This window comes from Bos grunniens, chromosome 24, assembly GCF_055505025.1.
Source record: "Bos grunniens cultivar Pamir isolate PY7600 chromosome 24, Bosgru_T2T1.0, whole genome shotgun sequence".
NCBI lineage: Eukaryota > Metazoa > Chordata > Mammalia > Artiodactyla > Bovidae > Bos > Bos grunniens.
Window position 1 is genome coordinate 14,025,323 of NC_141188.1, and position 22,922 is coordinate 14,048,244.

A 22,922-nucleotide genomic window follows, 5' to 3' on the forward strand; every position below is an offset into this window, starting at 1 on the left:
CTCTGTGACCCCACAGACTATAGCTCACCAGGCTCCTCTGTCCATGGAATTGACCAGGCAAGAATACTGGAGTGAATTCCCATTCCCTTCTCCAGGGGATCTTCCCCACCCAGAGATCAAACCCAGGTCTCCTGCATTGTAGGCGGGTTCTTTACCATCGGAGCCACCAGGGAAGTCCCCAGGTTCTTTATCAACCCATTAAATCTTCTCAACAACTTTACGAAGGGGAGATCTGTTAACCATAATCACACTTTATTTCAGCATTCAAACCACTGCATCAATTTGGCAACCGGAATTTGGAGTAAGGCAGAGTGTGTAGAAGCGAGAAGAGAGAAGTAAAGCGATTGTGCCTCTTATGGAGAAGAGAACCTGCCACAGAACAAAATGCTGTTGGTTTCCCGGTGCCTGATGAAGAAGAGGAAAGGGTGGTCTGCACAAAATTTCGGTTCCATTCTACAGCACCGGGAGTTCCTGACCACGGCAGTGGCCCCAGCTGCCTCTGTGCCCTCCTCATTGACCTCCACGAAGCACTTGTGTGCAACCTTGGACATGGGCACGTTCTTCTTAGCTGACATTCCGGAAAAGTCTGCCTTGGCTTCCTCGAAAGCATCAGTCATTCCTAAACTTCGAAGAAAAGCCTCCAAGTCATAACTTGCCTCCAGCTTTAATCTGGGAAGAAAAACTTGAACTTTCTCCTCAGTCAGCTTTTCTGGACTCGTCCAGGTTCTGAACTTCTCATATGTAAGTGCTTTTTCCACCTGAAACAATGAAGAGTTAAGTCTTAAAAGCTAGATGACAATAGCCCGGTACCCACCCACCTATAGGTTCATTAACCCCTGCCCCTCATGACCTGTGACTTGATACTGAGTTCTGCTCCAGTAATCTACAGGATATTTCCTCTTATAAGCACACCAAGATTTTCCCTCTATTTCTTGCATTTTCCCTGTTTTATGGATATAAGAGAGCAACAGCTAGGAAACACCTGAGACAAAGATGGGGTTTTATTTTGAACTATTTGGACCAAATTCATGTCAAGTTGGTTTTTTAGTTTAGGAAATTCTCATAACCAATTTATTGTACTTATGTAGATGATACCACTTTAATGGCAGAAAGTGAAGAGGGACTAAAGAGCCTCTTGATGAAGGTGAAAAAGGAGAGTGAAAAAGCTGGCTTAAAACTGAGCATTCAAAAAACTAAGATCATGGCATCCAGTCCTATCATTTCATGGCAAATAGATGGGGAAACAGTGTCAGATTTCATTTTTCTGGCCTCCAAAATCAATGTGGACAGTGACTACTACCACGGAATTAAGACGCTTGCTCCTTGGAAGAAGAGCTATGACTAACCTAAACAGTGTTTTAAAAAGCAGAGACATCACCTTGCCGATAAACTATGTATAGTCAAAGCTATGGCTTTTCCAGTAGTCATGTATGGATGTGAGAGTTGGACCATTAAGAAGACTGACTGCCAAAGAACTGACACTTGTGAACTGTGGTGTTGGAGAAGACTCTTAAGAGTCCCTTGGACTGCAAGGAGATCAAACCAGTCAATCCTACAGGAAATTAACTCTGAATATTCATTGGCAGGACTGATGCTGAAGCGGAAGCTCCAATACTTTGGCCACCTAATTGGAAGAGCTGACATTGAAAAGACCCTAATGCAGGGAAAAATTAAGGATGAGATGGTTGGATGGCATCACTGACTCAATGGACATGAGTTTTAGCAAACTCAGGGAGATAATGAAGGACAGGGAAGCCTGGCATGTTGCAGTTCACGGGGCTCCAAGAGTTATATATGACTTAGCAACTGAACAACATCAAACGCAATACAGTATCGTGAGTTTGAGAAACTGTTGACCAAAGAGAGAAAAGCATGACTCAGAACTCGGCTGAATGAAAAAGGGAGAACTCCGTGATTCTGGGGGAGGAGGGCAGGATGGGAAATCCCACAGGACTGTTGCTTCTGGCATCCTTGCTTGCCCTCTGCCTGTTCTAGGGGTAGCTTCAAACCCTCCCAGATCCAGCCTTCATTCTTGTTTATTAACAAGGAAAATATACAGAGGAGCATCTTCCCCCCACCAGCAGAAGTCCAGGTGAGAGCTCCTCTCCAGTGGCAAATGTTTGGATGTCAGTTCTGTTCCTAGACTTTCCTAATTTTCTTTTTTTTGGGGGGTGGGGAGCTTTTGAAAAAAATGAAATATATGTGATATACAACATTGTGTAAATTTGACATATACATGTTAGTGTCATACATTTATATATTAAAATATAATTGCCATTATAGCAGTAATTAATACCTCATATTATATAACTATCATTTATTTTTTATTTGTTTATTATTAACTGGAGGATAATTGCCTCATAATGTAGCACTGGTTTCTGCCATTCATCAACATGAATCAGCCATAAGTGTGTGTGTGTATATATATATATATATATATATATATATATATATATATATGTCCCTCCCTATTGAACCTCCCTCCCACCTCCCACCCTGTCCCAACCCTGTAGGTTGTCACAGAGCATGGGGTTTGAGCTCCCTGCATCATAGAGCAAATTCCCAGGGGCTACCTACTTCACCTGTGGAAATGTGCATGTTTCCATGCTACTCTCTCAGTTCATCCCACCCTCTCCTACCCCTGCTGTGTCTCTTCTCTATGTCTCTTCTCTATGTCTGCATCTCATTTTCTTAAAATTGCCATGGCTTCCTTGCCTTATGCCAGGAGGTTCTTGATTCCATAGAGAAGCCAAGGAAATCAGGCAGGCCCTCCCCTCACAGGGGTGGGCTGGCGTGCGCCGGTGTGCTGGCGCCAGCTTGCATCTTCTGCAAAAGTCAACTGTTAAACCCTTGGGAGCCTAAACTTGGCCATGGTGCAGGTATTTACACCACAGGAATCAGCAAATGTTATAAATGAGGTCTTCCCTGACACCTCAGGAGCCAGATAACCAGCACACTGTCGCTCCTGCACCTCCCATCCTGTAAATTTACTTTCCCCCAACCTGAACCCTCTTTTCCTGTCATGGGAAAATATCCTTTTCCTCCTGTCTGAGAAAAATTCCTCACCTGTACTTTAGACTCTTGCTCCTCAAAATTGGGTTTATGACCAAAAGCATCTGTATCATTTGGAATCTTGTCAGAAATGCAAAATCTCAGGCCATAATCCCCCTAAATCAGAATCTGTATTTTAACAGGATCCCATTAGATTATTATGCACATATTAAAGTGCTTGAGGAACACTGCTCAGAGCCATCTTTATCTTTTTCCTGTTCTTTTGTTCAATAATTACTGGGCTGGCAACTAGCCCCTCTCTTCAGAATAAATAATAATGTTCTTATTTTTGGAACTCTCTTCCTCTAGGCTTCATCAGAATTTGTTTATTCCAGCAATTCCACTCCTAGGTGTACACTCAGTGGAAATGTACACACATGTTCTCCAAAAGTCACGCAGTGGTATTCATTTAGCACTCCTTAGAACAACCCTCTGCAGAAAGAAATGGCAACCCACTCCAGTATTCTTGCCTGGAGAATTCACAGACAGAGGAGCCAGGCAGGCTACAGTCCATCGAAGAGTTGGACACAACTGAGCGACTATCACTCACTTACTCACTTAGCACAACCCTAAACTGGAAATGCCTCAAATGCAATCCAGTGGATGCACTTTTGAAAATGAGCTCAGGCTACTTAGGATTGCCACGGGGAAGGACTAGGGGAAGGCATAGTTAGGGAGAGTGGGGCGGACATGTATACACTGCTACATTTAAAACGGATAGCCAGCAAGGACCTAATGTAGAGCACAGGGAACTCTGCATGATGGTACGTGGCAGCTGGATGGGAGGGGAGGTTGGGGGAGAATGGATGCATGCATATATATGCATATATGGCTGAGTCCCTTCACTGTTCACCTGAAATTATTACAGCATTGTTAATCAGCTATATCCCAATACAGAATAAAAAGTTTAAAAAAAACAAACAAACATGCGCAGACTGGATCCATAGACACTCAGACTCCATGTCAAGGGCTTACCACAGCAAGATCTGTGTTCTCATCAGGCAGAAGGATGAGCATGCTCAGCTCGGCGCCCATGTAGGGCAGCTCCAGGACCTGGGCAGGCACCTCCTCCACGTGCCCCATTTTAAACTTGGCTTGCTTGAACATCATCTGTACTGTCTTCTTCTCCTGATAAAAACATGAAACTAAAATCAAATCACTGAAAAATAACACAGAGTGCTAAGAACTGGTATGTCTAATTCACAGAACCCTTGTCGTTCAGTCACTAAGTCACGTCTGACTCTTTGTGACACCATAGACTGTAGCCACCAGGCTCCTCTGCCATGGGATTCTTCAGGCAAGACACTGGAATGGGTTGCCATTTCCTTCTCCAAGAGATATTCCTGACCCAGAGGTCGGTCCCATGTCTCCTGCATTGCAGGCAGATTCTTTACCACTGAGCTACCAGGGAAGCCCACGGAACATAACATATAGGTACATATAATTATTGTTTCTGTGCATTTATGCTGATTGATGCAAAATCTTCATTAGTACATACTAGCATTGAGTAATAACATTCCATTGTCCCAGCGGATCAAGTACTACCACGTGGGAGAGAAAAAAATGACGAACAGAGACATAAAACTCTCTATATTATCCTCAGAAGAAATTGTGCGTTTTTCTCTTTTTAAAAGATAAGTAGAGTAGCACTCGCAGGGACCTTTTAATTAAAAAATTATTTCTCGAAGTTAAGAGGAAAATGAACTAATATTCAAATCTTTGCCCTGGAAGATTTATTTAGAAAAGGTATATAGGCCAGAGAGAGTTACACTTTTACTCTGAAAAGTTGCTCAATTATATAACTGGCGCTATGGCCTTGCTTTTCTTGGAGGGAAAACCTTGATGAGATGTCCAGAGTCCACCATTTTTAAAGACTGCAACAAATGTATTCTGGGCATGTAAATTTTTGTGCAATATGCTATTATCAAGTGGATAGAGGTCAAATTCCAAGCTGAGAGTTATTGACCTCAGCCATTATCATATTCAAAAGTGAAAGGAGAAAAGTTGTTTATAAAGTTAGGTATAGAAGTCTAAAAATCAAACACATAGCATGATGACTATGGTTAATAATAGTGTGGATTAATAATATAATAATATGGAATGCTGGACATTTGCTAAGAGGGTAGATTTCAGGTGCTGTCATCGAGAAAATATATGGTAACTATGTGAGCAAAAGATATCTTAATTAGCTTCACTGCAGTAATCATTTCACTGTGTATCTCAAATCCTCTTCTTATACACCTTAAATATGTAAACATTTTATTTTTTAAAAAAAGATCCAAAAAAAAATAAAAACAAAGCTGTCCTGAACATTTGCTAACACTTTTTTTCTTGTATTCCAAATTGTACAGCCATGAATTCTAAGGTAATAAATAGTCATAGTTGTCATTGACAATTGCGAGAAAAAGTCTAAATACACTCAGTGATCAAATAATACAAACATAACTCCAAGGCTTAGAAGAAATTTTCTTTCAATCCAAATAATATGACCAGAGACAGATCGACTTGACCAAGGATCCAAAAACAAAAAGATCAATATAACAATTATTTTGGTATTTCTCTTTCCCATTCCAATAAGAAATATACAGGGGACATGAAATTTATTCAGAAATAAATTAAGAATTAAGACAGTGTAAAATAAATTATTTTTCCATTCCTTCACAGTCTTTAGAAAATAGAAATATGTCTGCAAAATGTTTTCCTACCTGGTTAGTCTTAAAGGGCATTCCCCTTGTGTGCTTTCTATCAAACTGCTCATTCCACTTGCCTTTGAAATAGATGGCATTCACCAGGACCAGCTTAGTCAGAGGACTGACCGTGCCAGCCCCCAGTATCTCTGATATCTTACCTGTAAAGAATATAAGAGAAAGTTACTGCTATTGGGGGAGAATAAACCTTTCTTTTACAGAAGTTCTCTCTCTCGATATTGAAAAATGGCTGGAATTCTGCCGTTCTGGCTGCCTGAGGACTCAGGGGGATGGTGTTTCATGCGGGGCACACATGCAGTCTAGTATTTGTCTTTAAACAATAATCTTGAAGCAGAGACTAACACTAGGTTTAAGCATTTTTCAGAAATCACCACACCGTAAGCCCAAGAAAAATATCAGATTGGCATTGGGGCTTCCCTGATGGCTCAGACAATGAAGAATCTGCCTGCAATGCAGGAGATCCGGGTTCAATCCCTGGGTTGGGAAGATTCCCCTGGAGAAGGGGAATGGTTATTCGCACCAGTATGCTTGCCTGGAGAATCCCACGGACAGAGGAGCCTGGCAGGCTGCAGTCCATGTCAGAATGGCATTACCTGCTTCAAAACCCAGCAAACATACACACAGGCTACTGGAAACAGCGTCAGAGTGGTCACACCGAGGAGGTCACATCCGGGCGGTCTTGGCTCTGTCTCCCTTATAACACCACCTCTCCCAAAATGAAAACCGCTCACCGTCCGTCTTCTCCATCACCCAGTCATTTATATGTTTCCTGCATTCTTCAGTGTCTTCAGCAAAGGACAGCTCCTCCAGGTCAGCCTGATAGAACTTCTGGCAGGATTCTTTAAAAGCCTACAAATGCAGAATACCAAGTGTGGCCATATTCAACCTGGCAAAATTTCCTAAAAGTGTGAAAACATTTTTTTTCTTAACACGTTTCTGGCATAAATGCTTGTACAGGGCACTCTGTACTTTAAAACTCATTAGTGCAATTAATCAAAATGTACAGACCACTGGCACCGTGCCAGGTGCGGGACGCCAGGGTAAAGACAGGACTTTGGACCTGAGGTGGCTCACAGTCTGCGGAGGAGAAATATATATACACAGAGAGTTGCAAGATGTTTTGAGAATATGGACAGCGGCAGCTATGCACAAAACAGCCTGCGAACTTTCCTGTCAAACACTTAAACTCCACGTTGACCTTCTGTTTGATTTTTATCTCCTCCACTATGTGGTCTAACCATGTTTTACTCATTTCTGTATGATCAGAACAGACCAGAGTGTCCAAAACAACTTTATGGAATGATTAGAAGGCTTGAACTAGACTATCAAAAAATCTTCCGGGTCTTCCAGGAATGGAATCATTTTGTGTGTGTGTGTGTGTGTGTGTGTAGGGAATTAGGGAAAAAAGTAGCAAGGGATAAGCCATGAACTGTAAGTTGGGGTCAAATCAGGAAGGGCATTACATGCAACACATTAAAATCCACAGGTAACTCACCTCACAAAAACTTGTTTTCTGATATAATGTGCCTGGCAATTGGCTCCCATCCTCTGCCCATCTCCTGTCCTCAAACATGTTAGTTTCTACGGAGGAAAGAAGATGCAGAGAGAAGAAGAACCCAAGCGACCATGAAAAGTGGAGAACGATCCTCTGTGTCCTCAATATTCCCCAATTACAATATTCAAAAATCTGGCTGATATTCAAAAATGAACATCCATAAACCAGGATTTCCTGGAATCACAAGTACTTTTCCTGCTGGGGCTAAGTCGCTTCAGTCGTGTCCGACTCTGTGCGACCCCATAGACGGTGGCCCACCGGGCTCCCCCGTCCCTGGGATTCTCCAAGCAAGAACACTGGAGTGGGTACTTATCCTAGAAAACCTAACTAGCTGAAGGACTCAGAATCATCTCCAAGGCTACTGAACCCCAGAGCAGGCAGTCTGCACTGGGTAGCACCCAACAGCAGCCAGGACAAGGTTATATTTGAGTCTTACATAATAATCCTTGGAACTGCTGACTGCTAAGATGGCCAGCCTTAGCCTGATCATTTCATTAATCTTAAAATAACATCTCTCTGTTTACTGTAGAGCACAATTTTTTGGATCTCACTTATTGAATAATGGACTAGAGACCTTTGAAATTATACACTGCAGTAAACAGGAAATACTCAGATTCAAAATCTTATTTTTAAGTGACAGATTTTAATTTTAGAAAGACTTTTCTATCATTTACCAACAAAAGTCCATCTAGTCAAAGCTATAGTTTTTCCAGTAGTCATGTTATGGATGTGAGAGTTGGACTATAAAGAAAGCTGAGCACTGAAGAATTGATGCTTTTGAACCGTGTTGTTGGAGAAGACCCTTGAGAGTCCCTTGGACAGCAAGGAGATCTAGTCCTAAAGGAAATCAGTCCTGAATATTTGTTGGAAGGACTGATGCTGAAGTTGAAACTCCAATACTTTGGCTACCTGATGTGAAGAACTGACTCATTTGAGAAGACCCTGATGCTGGGAAAGATTGAAGGTGGGAGGAGAAGGGGACGACAGTGAGTGAGATGGTTGGATGGCATCACTGACTCAATGGACATGAGTTTGAGTAAACTCCGGGAGCTGGTGATGGACAGGGAGACCTGGCGTGCTGCAGTCCATGGGGTCACAAAGAGCCGGACACGACTGAGCGACTGAACGGAATTGAATACTATCAGTGGTGTGCACGGACCAGGCTGCACTTGGAGAGATCATTTAGAAAACAATTAAACTAACAGTGTAGAAGGAGTGAGAGCCTGGACACAGGCAATGACGATGGTGATTCAGGAGAGGGGACAAATTTAAAAGACTTTGCATGGTCAGCTCCACAGAAAGTGCCCAGTAAAGATGAGACAAGGGTTAGGGGTTGTGGTCATTGAGATGCGGGTGGGGGAAAGGCAGGTGCGGGTTGCAGGAAGATGGACAAATTGAAATTGACATCTGGGAGTATGATATATCAGAAACAGTCATTTTTTTAAAGGATACAGTTCAGAAGCAATCACAAAATTCTCAAATACAGAAGTATATTCTAAGCATATTTTTAAGGCAGCACAACTATACTTTATTTCTGCTCTTCCACAATTCTGTTTTATTTTCAGTGTCTTTTTTTATCGATGTGCAAGCACTACTTACTGGCAGGAAATCACATGTCTTTTCCCCAAAGAGTCTGTTGGCAGTTCTGAGCAGGCACTTTGGGCCGGACGTGCTGACTTCCCTGAGGAGTGACTGGAAACCTCGATGGACATCTCCACTTTCATTCAGACAAAGTGCCTGGTGATAGAAGACAAGAACACTAACTTTTAACATGCCATTTTCTCCCTCAAAGAGCTCTTCCCAAGCAAATTTCTGCACTGAAAATAACAAAGGATCCTATTTTAAAAGGAGTTTGGTTTGACCATCTAGCACAGAGTTTCTCAACCTGGAAATATAGACTTTTGGGGCCACAAACCTGGGGGCTCAGCAGTAAAGAATCCTCCTGCTAATGCAGAAGACATAGGAGAGGTGGGTTTGATCCCCGGGTTGGGAAGATCCCCTGGAGGAGGAAATGGCAACCCACTCCAATATTCTTGCCTGGGAAATCCCATGGACAGAAATCCCAAGGCGGGCTACAGTCCATGGGGTCTCAAGAGTTGGACCCGACTTAGCAACTAAACCACCACCACCACTTTGCTGTGAGGCTGTCCTGCGCACACTAGAATATTTAGCTGCATTTCTGGCCTCTGTCCACTAGATGTCAGCAGCATCTCTCGGGAACGACAACCAACACAGTCCAGACCTTGTCAAGTGTCCCGGGGATGCCGAATCGCCCCCAAGTGGACAGCCCTGCTCTAGCAGGTTTAGCTCTGCCAGGAAGGCAGCGCATAATCATTCAGGAAGGAGACTGAATAAAACAAACAGGTCATGCAATGACCTCTAGGCTACAAGAATGAGCAGAAAGAGACATGGGAATGTTTCATTGGGAATTCCACAGAAGTCCTCCACTCTTGACGGGATTTAAATTCAAATCGGAGTGAGAATTAAGTCTGTTCCCTTATCTCCCAACACCACCAGCCCAAAGCCTCCCTCCTCCAGGGAGCTGAAAGAAACAGCCACCCGGGACTCAACTGTGGCTGAGGAAGGATTCTGAGGAGGGTCCCTGAACCTTGATATTCGTGGGAACATGATGCGTATATGACAGTTTTCTGGGACCTTTTCACCAGGGAGTCTACCTCCCTAAAGCAATAGCCACTACCTCCCTGGTGCATGCGTGTGTGCTCAGTCACTTCAGTCATGTCTGACTCTTTGCAATCCCACGGACTGTAGCCCACCAGGCCCCTTTGTCCATGGGATTCCCAAGGCAAGAATATTGGAGGGGGTTGCCACTTCCTTCTTCAGGGGATCTTCCTGAGCCAGGGATTGAACCCAGTCTCCTACATCTCCTGCATTGGCAGGTTGATTCTTTACCCAGTGAGCCACCTAGAAAGCCCACTTTATTGGTAGCTAAAGTCATATATAAACCATGTCAGGTCAACCAGATTATATATTGATTGATTGATTATATATACATATTATATATACATATATATATATGGCTGAGCTCTTTCTATATATATATATAGATTATATCCTAAAAATTCCAGAAGATATAAGTCCCCATTTGTGTTGCACTTTTTCCACTTATGCGTAACATTATACTAGAAACACACATTAAACAAAAAATTCATTTACATAGTAGCATTTCCATTTGAGATATGACATTAGCAAAAGTTTAAAATAGAACAAAGTTGGAATTCTTGGCTTTTTTGTGGAACAGAATTGTAGTTTCCCTGGCTCATCAAGGGAAACATAGCAAACACCCTCTTCCAACAACACAAGAGAAGACTCTACACATGGACATCACCAGATGCTCAACACCCAAATCAGATTGATTATGTTCTTTGCAGCCAAAGGTGGAGAAGCTCTACACAGTCAACAAAAACAAGACCAGGAGCTGACTGTGGCTCAGATCATGAACTCCTTATTGTCAAATTCAGATTTAAATTGAAGAAAGTAGCGAAAACCACTAGACCATTCAGGTATGACCTATATCAGATCCCTTATGATTATACAGTGGAAGTGAGAAATACATGCAAGGGATTATATCTGATAGACCAAGTGCCTGATGAACTATGGACAGAGGTTAGGGACATTGTATAGGAGATAGGAATGAAGACTATCCCCATGAAAAAGAAATGGATAAAAGCAAAATGGCTGTCTTAGGAGGCCTGACAAATAGCTGTGAAAAGAAGACAAGCAAAAAGCAAAGGAGAAAAGGAAAGATATACCCATTTGAATGCAGAGTTCCAAAGAATAGCAAGAAGAGATAAGAAAGCCTTCCTCAGTGATCAATGCAAAGAAAGAGAGGAAAACAATAGAATGGGAAAGAATAGAGATCTCTTCAAGAAAAGTAGAGATATCAAGGGAACATTTCATGCAAAGATGGGCTCGATAAAGGACAGAAATGGTATGGACCTAACAGAAGCAGAAGACATTAAGAAGAGGTGGCAAGAATACACAGAAGAACTGTACAAAAAAGATCTTCATGACCCAGATAACCACAATGGTATGATCACTCACCTAGAGCCATACATCCTGGAATGTGAAGTCAAGTGGACCTTAGAAAGCACCACTACAAACAAAGCTAGTGGAGGTGACGGAATTGCAGTTGAGCTATTTCAAATCTTGAAAGATGATGCTGTGAAAGTGCTGCACTCAATAGGCCAGCAAATTTGGAGAACTCAGCAGTGGCCACAGGACTGGAGAAGGTCAGTTTTCATTCCAATCACAAAGAAAGGCAATGCCAAAGAATGCTCAAACTACCACACAATTGTACTCTTCTCACACAGTAGTAAAGTAATGTTCAAAATTATCCAAGCCAGGCTTCAACATGAACCCTGAACTTCCAAATGTTCAAGCTGGATTTAGAAAAGGCAGAGGAACCAGAGATCAAATTGCCAACATCCACTGGATCATCGAAAAAGCAAGAGCGTTCTAGAAAAACATCTACTTCTGCTTTATTGACTATGCCAAAGCCTTTGACTGTGTGGACCACAATGAACTATGGAAAATTCTTAAAGAGATGGGAATACGAGACCACCTGACCTGCCTCTTGAGAAATCTGTATGCAGGTCAGGAGGAAACTGTTAGAACTGGACAGGGAACAACAGACTGGTTCCAAATAGGAAAAGGAGTACGTCAAGGTTATATACTGTCACTCTTATTTAACTTATTTAACTTATATGCAGAATACATCATGAGAAATGCCGGGCTGGAAGATGCACAAGCTGGAATCAAGACTGCCAGGAGAAATATCAATAACCTCACATATGCAGTTGATACCACCCTTATGGCAGAAAGTGAAGAAGAACTAAAGAGTCTCTTGATGAAAGTGAAAGAGTGAAAAAGTTGGCTTAAAGTTCAACATTCAGAAAACAAAGATCATGGCATCTGGTCCCATCACTTCATGGCAAATAGATGGGGAAACAGTGGCTGACTTTGTTTTTGGGGGCTCCAAAATCACTGCAGATGGTGACTGCAGCCATGAAATTAACAGACGCTTGCTCCTTGAAAGAAAAGTTATGACCAACCTAGATGGCATACTAAAAAGCAGACATTACTTTGCCAACAAAGGTCTGTCTATTCAAGGCTATGATTTTTCCAGTAGTCCTGTATATATGTGAGATTTGGACTATAAAGAAAACTGAGCACCGAAGAATTGCTGCTTTTGAACTGTGGTGCTGGAGAAGACTCTTTAGAGTCCCATGGAGTGCAAGGAGATCCAACCAGTCTATCCTAAAGGAAATCAGTCCTGAATATTCATTGGATGCTGAAGCAGAAACTTCAATACTTTGGCCACCTAATGGGAAGGACTGACTCATTTGAAAAGACCCTGATGCTGGGAAAGATTGAAGGCAGGAGGAGAAGGGGACCACAGAGGATGAGATGGTTGGATGGCACCACCGACTCAATGGACATGAGTTTGAGTAAACTCCGGGAGCTGGTAATGGCCATGGAGGCCTGGCATGCTGCAAAGAGTCAGACACGACCCAGCAACTGAACTGAACTTGCTCATCAAAGATGCAGGAAACAACACTCAGTGTCTCCCGTGAACACTAGCAGATGTCTCTCACACAATTCTTTCCACTTTCAGGTCTGCATTCTTTCCATCACTCCAGTGCCCCTCCCAGCCTCACTGGCGTCCATCAGCAGGTGTGAGGCAGGAACAGAGCAGCCCTGTGAAAGCAGAGGAAGCCCACATACCTGGGACATCTGGGCCGCCGTGTTCCCCTTGGCCCCCATTAAGACCATGGTCAGGACAGAGGAGAGGCTCAGCGGAGAGAAGAACACGTTTCTCAAGTGGTCCTCTTCACCCAACATTTTTAATAAGTTGATGGCAAAGGTGCCATTTGCTTTGCAGAGAGCATCCATCGGTGGAGGTCTGTAGCAAAAGCCAAACACAGGCACATCAGCCACGCACTCCACTAGTCACCTGCTCATTCGTGCCCCATCTGTGGACACTGGGTGTGGTCAGCAAAGCAGCTGCACCCTCAGACATGTGCGTCGAATCCCGGAAACCTGTGGGTGAGACTGAATTAAGGATCTTGCAATGGAAAGCGTCACCTGGATCACCGGGTGAGCTCAGTGTAATCACAGGCTTCTTATAAGAGGACCGCAAGGGACTTCCCTGGTGGTCCAGCCATTAAGCTCTCTGCCCAATGCAGGGGTTGAGGTTTGATCCCAGGTCAGAGAACAAGATCCCATGTGCCAAAATTAAGACTTGGCACAGCCAAATAAATCAACATTAAAAAAAAATAAAAGGCAGGAGGGTCAGAGGCAGAGAAGGAGACATGAGGATGGAAGGATGATGTGGGGTCAGAAACTAAAGAATGCAGGCAGCCTCGCGGAGCTGCAAAATGCAAGGAACTGGACTCTGCCCTAGAGCCCCGAGAGAAAAAACAGTAGCTCTGCCAACCTCTTCTGGACCTCTGACCTCCAGAAGTGTAAGATAAACCCCCTATTACTGATCATTCTCCCTCAGTTTGGTGTCTCTGGCATAATCTTTAAGCAACATTCTATGAGTTATTAACACTTTTCTGTAAATAAAAATGTCATTTACATACACACATCTTCTTACATAGTTGCCTATATAGTTCAGTTCAGTCACTCAGTCGTGTCCGACTCTTTGTGACCCCATGGACTGCAGCACGCCAGGCTTTCCTGTCCATCACCAACTCCTGGAGTTTACTCAAACTCATGTCTATTGAGTCAGTGATGCCATTTAACCGTCTCATCCTCTGTGGTCCCCTTCTCCTCCTGCCTTCAATCGTTCCCAGCATCAGGGTCTTTTCAAATAAGTCAGTTCTTTGCAACAGGTGGCCAAAGTATTGGAGTTTCAGCTTTAGCATCAGTCCTTCCAATGAAATTCAGGACTGATTTCCTTTAGGATGGACTGGGTGGATCTCCTTGCAGTCCAAGGGACTCTCAAGGGTCTTCTCCAACACCACAGTTCAAAAGCATCAATTGTTTGGCACTCAGCTTTCTTTATAGTCCAACTCTCACATCTATACATGATTACTGGAAAAACCATAGCTTTGACTAGACAGACCTTTGTTGGCAAAGTAATGTCTCTGCTTTTTAATATGCTGTCTATGTTGGTCATAGCTTTTCTTCCAAGGAGCAAGCATCTTTTCATTTCACAGCTGCAGTCACTACCTGCAGTGATGGGCTCTACAGAGCCCCCCAAAATAAAGTCTGTTACTGTTTCCATTGTTTCCCCATCTATTTGCCATGAAATGATGGGACCAGATGTCATAATCTTAGTTTTCTGAATGTTGAGTTTTAAGCCTATTTTTTCACTCTCCTCTTTAACTTTCATCAAGAGGCTCTTTAGCTCTTCTTTGCTTTCTGCCATAAAGGTGGTGTCATCTTCATCTTCTGAAGTCATTGATATTTCTCCTTGATTCCAGCTTGTGCTTCATCCAGCCCAGCATTTCTCATGATATACTCTGCATACAAGTTAAATAAGCAGGGTGACAATAAACAGCTTTGACGTACTCCTATTTGGAACCAATCTGTTGGTTCCATGTCCAGTTCTAACTGTTGCTTCCTGACCTGCATACAGATTTCTCAGGAAGCAAGTCAGGTGGTCTGGTATTCCCATCTCTTTAAGAATTTTTCAGAGTTTGTTGTGGTCCACACAGTCAAAGGCTTTGGCATAGTTGTATATATAATATCCCTACAATTGTAGCATTCTGTTCCTTTCATTCATCATTATAGCACATTTTCCCTCATTAAAACTATTTGTAAACATGTTTTCCCTTTCCCCATCAACCCCCAAACTCTGTTGTTATTGTTGTTTCTCTGTTGGTTTTAACCACAGGCACAGAGGATTGAGTTAATCATCTTGCTCAGTTCATGGGCTTTAAAAAGGCCTCCTCCCCCGCATCCTAATCTCAATCCCATATTATCTCACATGAAAACAGCCAGAAACAGACTTCCCTTGTGGTCCAGTGGTTAAGATTCCATCTTCCAATGCAAGGGGTATGGGTTTGGTCCCTGGTCTCAGACCTAAGTTTCCACATGGTGTGGGGTTCAATCAAATTTTTTTTAAAAAGAAAAAGAAAACAGCTAGATGTATTTCAATGGTATTGGAGGGTTTGTGTGGGACAGCCTGCCCTAAAATGCAGGTTCCTGGAAAAACACAAAATGCACTTTAAATCAGAAGGACTCAAAAAAAAAAAAAGAAAAAACAGTTTTCCACTGGTGGTGTTGAAATTGGACTAATAACTGTGAAAGGGGCCCCCTGGGAATGTAGATAGAATATGAAGCCCAGATCTCAAGTCATCGGGTGGGCAGTTTGAATCAGGAACTCATTACGGATCCAGCCTTGACCCTCCCCCAGCTTAACTAAACTACAGACAAGATTCTTCCCAACTCTGATCCCTGGCCTCCCTTTCCTTTGGTCATCATAAGTTTTTTCTCTGCTTCTTGGCAGCTAAACATTTTGAAAAGTCTCTTTCTTATTTTACAACCCTAGACACTCTTTCTCAAGCCCCTAGAAGCCAGCCCTTTAAAATACAATCATCAAGGAGGATGGTCTCCATGGCACAGGGCGAGAAAAACGTCAGCAGCCACCTCGCTGCCAGTTGCGAGAAGTTTTTGCAGCTGATTAGTATAATTTTAGGAAAAAATTATAAACCTTGCATTTATTTCTATTAAACCTTCTCGAAACCTTGGCTCCTAGTCAGTAAATTACTAAAACTCATCAACTCATCTCAGTTTCCCTGAGTCTCTTTACTCTTACAGTTGAGAGCATTTTGGAAAATAAAAGGACAAATCATCATCCATAATCCCATGATCCTATAAGCTCATCTTTTCTATTATGTGATCCTTTTAAAAAATGTATATGTATCTTTTTAACTCAAAACTTGTAAAGTGACACAAGAACAATCTGTTCCAGTTTGAAAAACTAGCAAACAAGCAAAACCAAAAGTACTGGAAGCTCTACCTAGAGATATGGGTCATCACGCCTTTGTGCATTTTTATAAGCAGATGGGTCACCCTCTGGTCCTTCATCTTTCAGTCTCCCGGAGGACTGACCGGGCTTCCTGAAACCGTCTCGAAAGTGAATCTCATTAAGCTTTGGAGGGGGTCAGACAGAAGCGGTAAGTGAAGGGGGTGGGGGAAGGGCAACATTTCAACCACAGCCTCCTCGCTGTTGAATGGTTCCTTTGAAGCTGCTAAGTAATTGTTTCAAGAGAAGATGTCTTTGGCTTAAAAGAAACAAAAGCATGGTAGATAAAAAAAAAAGTGTGACATTCACCCTAAGTATAAAACAGTCCCATCCAGTACAGATTAAAGTTTGGCGGGAAAAAAGTATTAAAACGTCATCCAAGAAAATACAACAGTGCTCTATAGTTAATACTTAATAGAGGGACAAAATGTTGTTTTTTTCAGCCCTCACTTCAGTAAGTCTCTCCAGGGACTTCAGCTGCTAGGTTCCAACACGAGGGCTGCAGGAGTTGGAAGGCTGATGTACCTGCAGTGGAAAAGTCCCACCACAGAGCAGGACCCAGCCTGCCTCCTCGCCACTTCTGGTCAGAAAATAAAAACCTAGGAGCCAGGAAACTGTTATTCACTCAGTCATGTCAGACTCTTTGTGATCCCATGGACTGTACCCACCAGGCTCCTCTGTCCATGGAATTCTCCAGACAAGAATACTGGAGAGGGTAGCCATTCCCTTCTCCAGTGGATCTTCCCGACCCAGGAATAGAACCGGTGTCTCCCGCTTTGCAGGCAGACTCTTTACCGGCTGACCCACCAGGGAAGCCAAGAGGGATACTGAAACCTGATAGCACTGCACCTATCAGAAAGTGGCAGCAAAGAGATTCAAAGAAGGAGAGAATTGGGTACCTGGAGATGAAAGACAGGAATAAATTTGGATTGGATTTTACAGGAGCATGGAAGCTTTGGACTGTGGACTGAAACAGAAAAATGCACAACATGACTTTAAGTTGTGAGTTAAGTTTTACTCAGGATCTTACTAAGGTAAACTATAGTAAGGGAGATAGGCTCTCTGACATAGCTCCGAGGGGGCAGGCAGAAAAGCACGATTTGGGCTACAGAATGCCTGTGGTCAGCCGTTCAGCTCCGTAAAAGGTCACTGCTAGTCACGAGGACCAGAGAGCACTTAGTACTTTTAGCGCTTTGTGATGTAGGGGAAGATGCAAGAATCTCAGCTTATTAATTTTTTTCCAGTGAAATCTCTAAGGAGCCTGTTTTCCCAAAGTACAGAGTGGCTTATTGTTTTTCATTCTGAATTCTGTTCAGGGTACACTGTCAGCCAGTGACTGCAGCAGCTCAACACCTGATCCTTGTAGAACTGGAAGGTGAGCAGCATTCTTTGTGTCACAGGAGCCAGGGTGAGGCTGGCATAAGCTTATGCTGGTGAGTGAGTCTGCGCACGCGTCTGTGTGTGTCTGTGAGTGTGTAGTTGTCCAATCTGCACAGGCGAAGGAATGAACTGGAGTATCACATTAATTTCCTCTTTACATTTTAACTGCTCTTAATTGTAAATGTCTAATTTCAGGTTTCTTCCACATTTCCCCTTTCTCCATCTCATCTCCTTACCTCCGTTCCTTTTCAACATCGGGGTGCTAGTCTGCGGCTGAGTATTTTCCATCATCATGTCCCCCAAGCACTGAAACACCCTTGCACACACACGCAAGTGCACTTCTCAGATGCGTCCCAGCTCACACCAGTGAAAAGATTTTACTTCCAGCCAATAAAAATGGATTGGCATTAAACTTGTTTTCCTTCTACAGGTGAACAATGTCAGGACAATTAAAATACTGTCCTCAGGTCTCAGAAGAAACTAGCAGATTCAGTCATAAAAGCAAGCCTTCTGCTTCCAAGGAGATATCCCTCAGTATCCATGAGGGGTTGGTTCCACAAGCCCCCTGGATACCAAAATCCAAAGACACTTAAGTCCCTTCTATAAAATGGTGTAGTATTTGCATATAAACTACACATATTCTCTTATCTACTTTAAATCATCTCTAGATTATTTATAATCCCTCACACAATGTAAAATGCTATGTAAATAGTTGCCAGAGGGTGCAATTTCAAGTTTTGCTTTTGAGAACTTCCTGGAATTTTTTTTTCAAACATTTGCAGTTTCTTGTGGGTTCTGCGGAAGCAGAACCTCTGATAGAGTAGAGGACTGACTGTATTCAGCATCATTTCCTCCTGGGACAGAATACCTGTCACGTCCCTGCTCTACCCCTCACCTCCAACCCATGAAGTGAAGTGAAGTGAAAGTTGCTCAGTCGTGTCCAATTCCTTGGGACCCCATGGACTATACAGTCCCTGGAATTCTCCAGGCCAGAATGCTAGAGTGCGTAGCCTTTCCCTTCTCCAGGGGATCTTCCTCACCCAGGGATCGAACCTGGGTCTCTGGCATTGCAGACAGATTCTTTACCATATGAGCCACCAGGGAAGCCCAAAATTCTGGAGTCAGAGGCGCTACCATTGTGCCACAAAGTCACAAAAAACAGAGATGCCCAAACAGGGTCATGAACCCTGGCCCCTCAGATTAAAAGTCTGATGCTCTACCAACTGAGCTATCCAGGCATACATACATCCAACCCATACATACATCCAAAAGTGAATTTGTTCAAAGAGCGTTTATGTCGAACTTTCCTTATAAGATTTTGGAGGATTAAAAAACAAAAAACAAAGGCCATAATTCCTGACTGTGAAGAGGAAAAGTTAAAATTTTATGTAACCTCCTGCTCCTTCTGTCTCTGTAACTCAGCTTGCTCCTTGCAAAGTCTGGATCACGCAGGTCACGTAGTCTCAGAAAGTGGGGACTTACAATACTAAGAACTGGAGCTTATCTCACTCATCCTCGTCCTGCTCTTTTCAGCTGTCCCGCTTCTGCAAACTTGCTTAATCATGCCTGTCCGTGTAAAGGTCAGGCATTCCCTTCCCTATCTTGACTGCTGTTCCCGCTCACACGTAACCCCTTAGTTAAAACCAGCCTATTAACAGCTAGTGTTGCCCACTCTGCTGCTGCTGCTAAGTCACGTCAGTCGTGTCTGACTCTGTGCGACCCCATAGACGGCAGCCCACCAGGCTCCCCCGTCCCTGGGATTCTCCAGGCAAGAACACTGGAGTGGGTTGCCATTTCCTTCTCCAAGGCATGAAAGTGAAAAGTGAAAGGGAAGTCGCTCAGTCATGTCTGACTCTTAGCGACCCCATGGATTGCAGCCTACCAGCCTCCTCGGTCCATGAGATTTTCCAGGCAAGAGTACTGGAGTGGGGTGCCATTGCCTTCTCCAGTTGCCCACTATAGTCTGTCTATAAAAACTCTGTAATCCCTTTGGGCTCAGAGCTTGGAGTGTTAACTCCTCTGGGTCCACCTGCATAATAAATCTGAGTTCTCCAACTCTCCGAGTGTGGTGCTTGGTTTCTCGAGTACTGGTTTCTGCAACAACTGGGAGCTCCCATCCTTGGGGAGATACACACGCATAAATGCCTGGTTTCAAGCTGGCCTGTACTCTGTACCAGGATAAACAACAAAGCGCTAAGGAAGCCAACAGTAAAGCAGAAAGAAATCTCTTCAGAAGCCCAGGAGAAGGGGAGCAGTAAGTTGGTTCTCAAAGACTGGCAGGAGCTTTGGAAGGGAGTGAGTGTCAGGGCCAGCAGGTGCACAGAATGGACAGGAAGCGCATGGCCCACGTGGGGCCCAGGGAGCAGGTGAGTGCTGCTTCCTACCTGAGGCACAGTGCCTGAGACAGGAAGGGGGCACCCCATACACCAGGTTGAGAGTTTGGGACTTGAGCTATGATCTAGGAAGCCAGGCAGTTTTCAAACAAAGACTTTATATGAGTTTTAGAAAAAGATTGTGGCTCATGGTTTGGTGTTAAAAAACAAAACTGGGGACCCTTGCTACTGACTAGCGACTCCCCAACACAGAGAAAATGTCTGCACTAGAGAGTGGAGGATGGAACTGCCAGGCTCGGGGGTTGATCACCTGAGGATAAGGAGGAGGACAGAGTCCCAGGCAGAGGCTCTTAGCTAATCCGTCCAAAGGGTGGGACACCAACCACAGGAAGTTATATGAGTCAGCTTGGAATGGGGAAGGTGCTACATTCTGTTTGAGATGAGTGGAACATACCATTTCAAGGGCTCCAGTAACAAAGACTGCCCAGGGTTGTTTGTGAACACAGGGAGGGGACTTAAGAGGATAGGAGGTTCTAGAGCAAGAGATTGACAGCCCTTAGTCTGCATCCACATTCCAGGAACCTGTAGGTAAATGGATGGAATTAGAACGTACAGGTGGAGGCCTAAGAGGAAAAAAAAATCTACTTTGTTCTGGGGAATTTCCCATTTTCACAGGTAGTGAGAGGAAAAGCCAAGAGACTAGGACCCAGCAATCCTGATGTCTTGGGAGAACTGGACATGAGTAAGGGACCAGGCAAGTGGGGAGGATGGAGGAGGAGAGGAAGGCAGCACCCCAGGCTGGACCGGGGAGTGGTGAGGGGTGGCAGTTCAGACCTCAAATCCCTCAGCAGAGTTAGTGGGAGCAGGAACCAGGGAGTTGGGGGTATCGGGGGAGTGTGCAATCCACACTGTGACTGCTGAGGATGGGGAGACGGGGAGGAAGCTGTTTGTTTCACGTGAGAGAGAGGGCTTCCCTGGTAGCTCAGCTGGTAAAGAATCCGCCTGCATTATGGGAGGCCTGGGTCGGGAAGATCCCCTGGAGGGAGGGCATGACAACCCCTCCAGCATTCCTGCCTGGAGAATCCCATGGACAGAGGAGCCTGGCAGGGTAGAAGACCCCATGGGGTCGCAAGGAATCGGACATGACTGAGCGACTAAGCGCAGCAGAACACAGAGAGAGGAGCCCATGAGTAAGAACAGATGAACAGATGTTAAAGGAAAAAAAAAAAGAAAGAAATACAGAAAGAAAGGAGGTAAAGAAGGGAGGGACAGAGGGGAGGAGGAACACATAGAAGAATGTGGAGGAGGGGAGGGGAGGGTGGCTGGTTACACCCAATAAGCTGGAGGCCCGGCACCTTCCTGAGCTCACCGGAGGCTTCACTCACCTGGAGTTTTCCAGGCGAGGCTGCGGTGGGCACCATAGACCTCCCGCTGCGCTCCGCACCCCCGCCCCGTCCCCCGCCGACTCCCCCTCTCCCCCTCCGCCCCCAACCTTGTTAGAAGTATCACAGACTTTAGAACAATTGATAATAATCATGGTCTGTTAACCGTTTTTGCCCCTGGAAAACAAAACTATTAATGGAAATTCAGTATAGTAATTAAAGAGCCTACAGGCTTCCCTCCCCCGTCTCACCCTTCACCCCCCGCTCACGCCAGGGCTCCCGCCAGTCCTCCTCCCGGAACCGCAGCCCGGGCGGGGCTCCCGGCCGCGCCCTCCCTACCGGCAAATCGCAGCGCAGTGGAGTCAGCAGGCCCGTGTCGCCCCCACTGCGGGGACCACCCTGTGACCCAGGGCGGGTCTGCACTCCAGAGCTCGGGCCTCCTAGTCCCGTCCTTGGAGATTCACCCTTGAGGCCCCAACCCAGCGGGCCGGGATCCCGCGGGTGCGGCGGGGCCCGGGGCGACCCCGGCTCCGCGTCTCTCCTGCCCAGATACCCCCGCGGGCCTTCCCCTGGTCCTCTCCACCTCCCTGCTCTGACCCGCGTTGCCTCCGGCCTCCCGCCGTCCCTACAACTACAACGTCCCCAGGCTAGAGGCAGCCGCCTGGGTACCCGGAGGGCTCGGGAGCCCCCGGAGACCGGGTACCTGGGAGATTCCTGCTGCGGCGGCTGCGGCTCTTCCAGCTCGGTGGATGCTTCACGTCCGCTTTAAGTTGGGGCCAGGCTTCCGGCAGTGACTCAGAACTCCGGGAGATGGCCCGGCCTGTGCAGCGACTGGACCGTGGGCGGAGGCTGAGCCTCGCGCGTATCTCCCTTCCCCGGGCCCGAGAGAGCAGACGGATTGGTGGTGGAGGCTAGCGCCTGGTCCTCCGAGGGTGTTTGCAGAAGGCCTCGCCCTTTAGGGAATGGGTTTGCTTTCCTGGGTTAACTTGCCATAGTCTTAGGACTTCCCTGGTGGCTCAGATGGTAAAGCGTCTGCCTACAATGCCGGAGACCCGGCTTCAATCCCTGGGTTGGGAAGATCTGGAGAAGGAAATGGCAACCCATACCAGTATTCTTGGCTGGAAAATCCCATGGCAGGTGGAGTCTGTAGGCTACAGTCCATGGGGTCGCAAAGAGTCAGGGACAGGACTGAGCACTTCACTTTCACTTTTCCTTAGCTTATTTAGAGGGCTCCGCAGGTGGAGCTAAGTGGTATAAAGAACTTCCCTGCCAATGCAGGAGACATGAGTTGTGGGGTTCGATCCCTTGGTTGGGAAGATCCCCTGGAGAAAGAAATGACAATTCACCCCAGTATTCTTGCCTGGGAAATCCCATGGAGGAGCCTGGTGGACTGCAGTCCATGGGGTCACAAAGAGACAGACACAACTGAAGTGACTTAGCACACATGCCCAGCTTGTTTAATACGCCTTGTTTAGTAAGCCTATGGAAGAGAACTTTAAAAATCCAGATTCCAGT

The 22,922-nt window shown here is 45.0% G+C and overlaps 1 protein-coding gene and 1 non-coding gene across 10 annotated transcripts; both read right to left on the reverse strand.

Moving 5' to 3' along the window:
• Positions 1–231: 231 nt before the first annotated feature.
• Positions 232–22,174, reverse strand: SERPINB8 (serpin family B member 8). 9 transcript variants are annotated; one of them, XM_086372249.1, is made up of 8 exons: positions 22,111–22,174; positions 13,060–13,237; positions 8,914–9,051; positions 7,255–7,340; positions 6,491–6,608; positions 5,757–5,899; positions 4,027–4,179; positions 232–758 (listed from the first exon to the last, which is right to left on the reverse strand). In XM_086372249.1, exons 4-8 carry the CDS (start codon positions 7,330–7,332, stop codon positions 354–356), a joined length of 897 nt encoding a protein of 298 aa, XP_086228375.1. In that variant the 5' UTR covers positions 7,333–7,340; positions 8,914–9,051; positions 13,060–13,237; positions 22,111–22,174; the 3' UTR covers positions 232–353. The 9 variants fall into 9 exon arrangements, with proteins under 9 accessions (XP_086228375.1, XP_086228371.1, XP_086228377.1 ...); XM_086372245.1 differs by lacking the exon at positions 7,255–7,340 and adding an exon at positions 20,480–20,607; XM_086372251.1 differs by lacking the exon at positions 22,111–22,174 and adding an exon at positions 21,747–22,042.
• Positions 18,858–18,930, reverse strand: TRNAK-UUU (transfer RNA lysine (anticodon UUU)). Its single transcript has one exon. It is a non-coding gene; the product is annotated as a tRNA-Lys (tRNA).
• Positions 22,175–22,922: the final 748 nt, after the last annotated feature.

Bases quoted from the DNA above. Each gene is read 5' to 3' on its own strand.
- SERPINB8 (XM_086372243.1), bottom strand. From the start codon at position 16,374: ATGAAGGACCAGAGGGTGACCCATCTGCTTATAAAAATGCACAAAGGC. The intron at 13,238-16,306 runs GTAGAGCTTCCA...CTTTTGCTACAG, and splicing joins GTGATGACCCATATCTCTAG to ACCTCCACCGATGGATGCTC. The intron at 759-4,026 runs GTAAGCCCTTGA...TCATTGTTTCAG, and splicing joins AGAACACAGATCTTGCTGTG to GTGGAAAAAGCACTTACATA.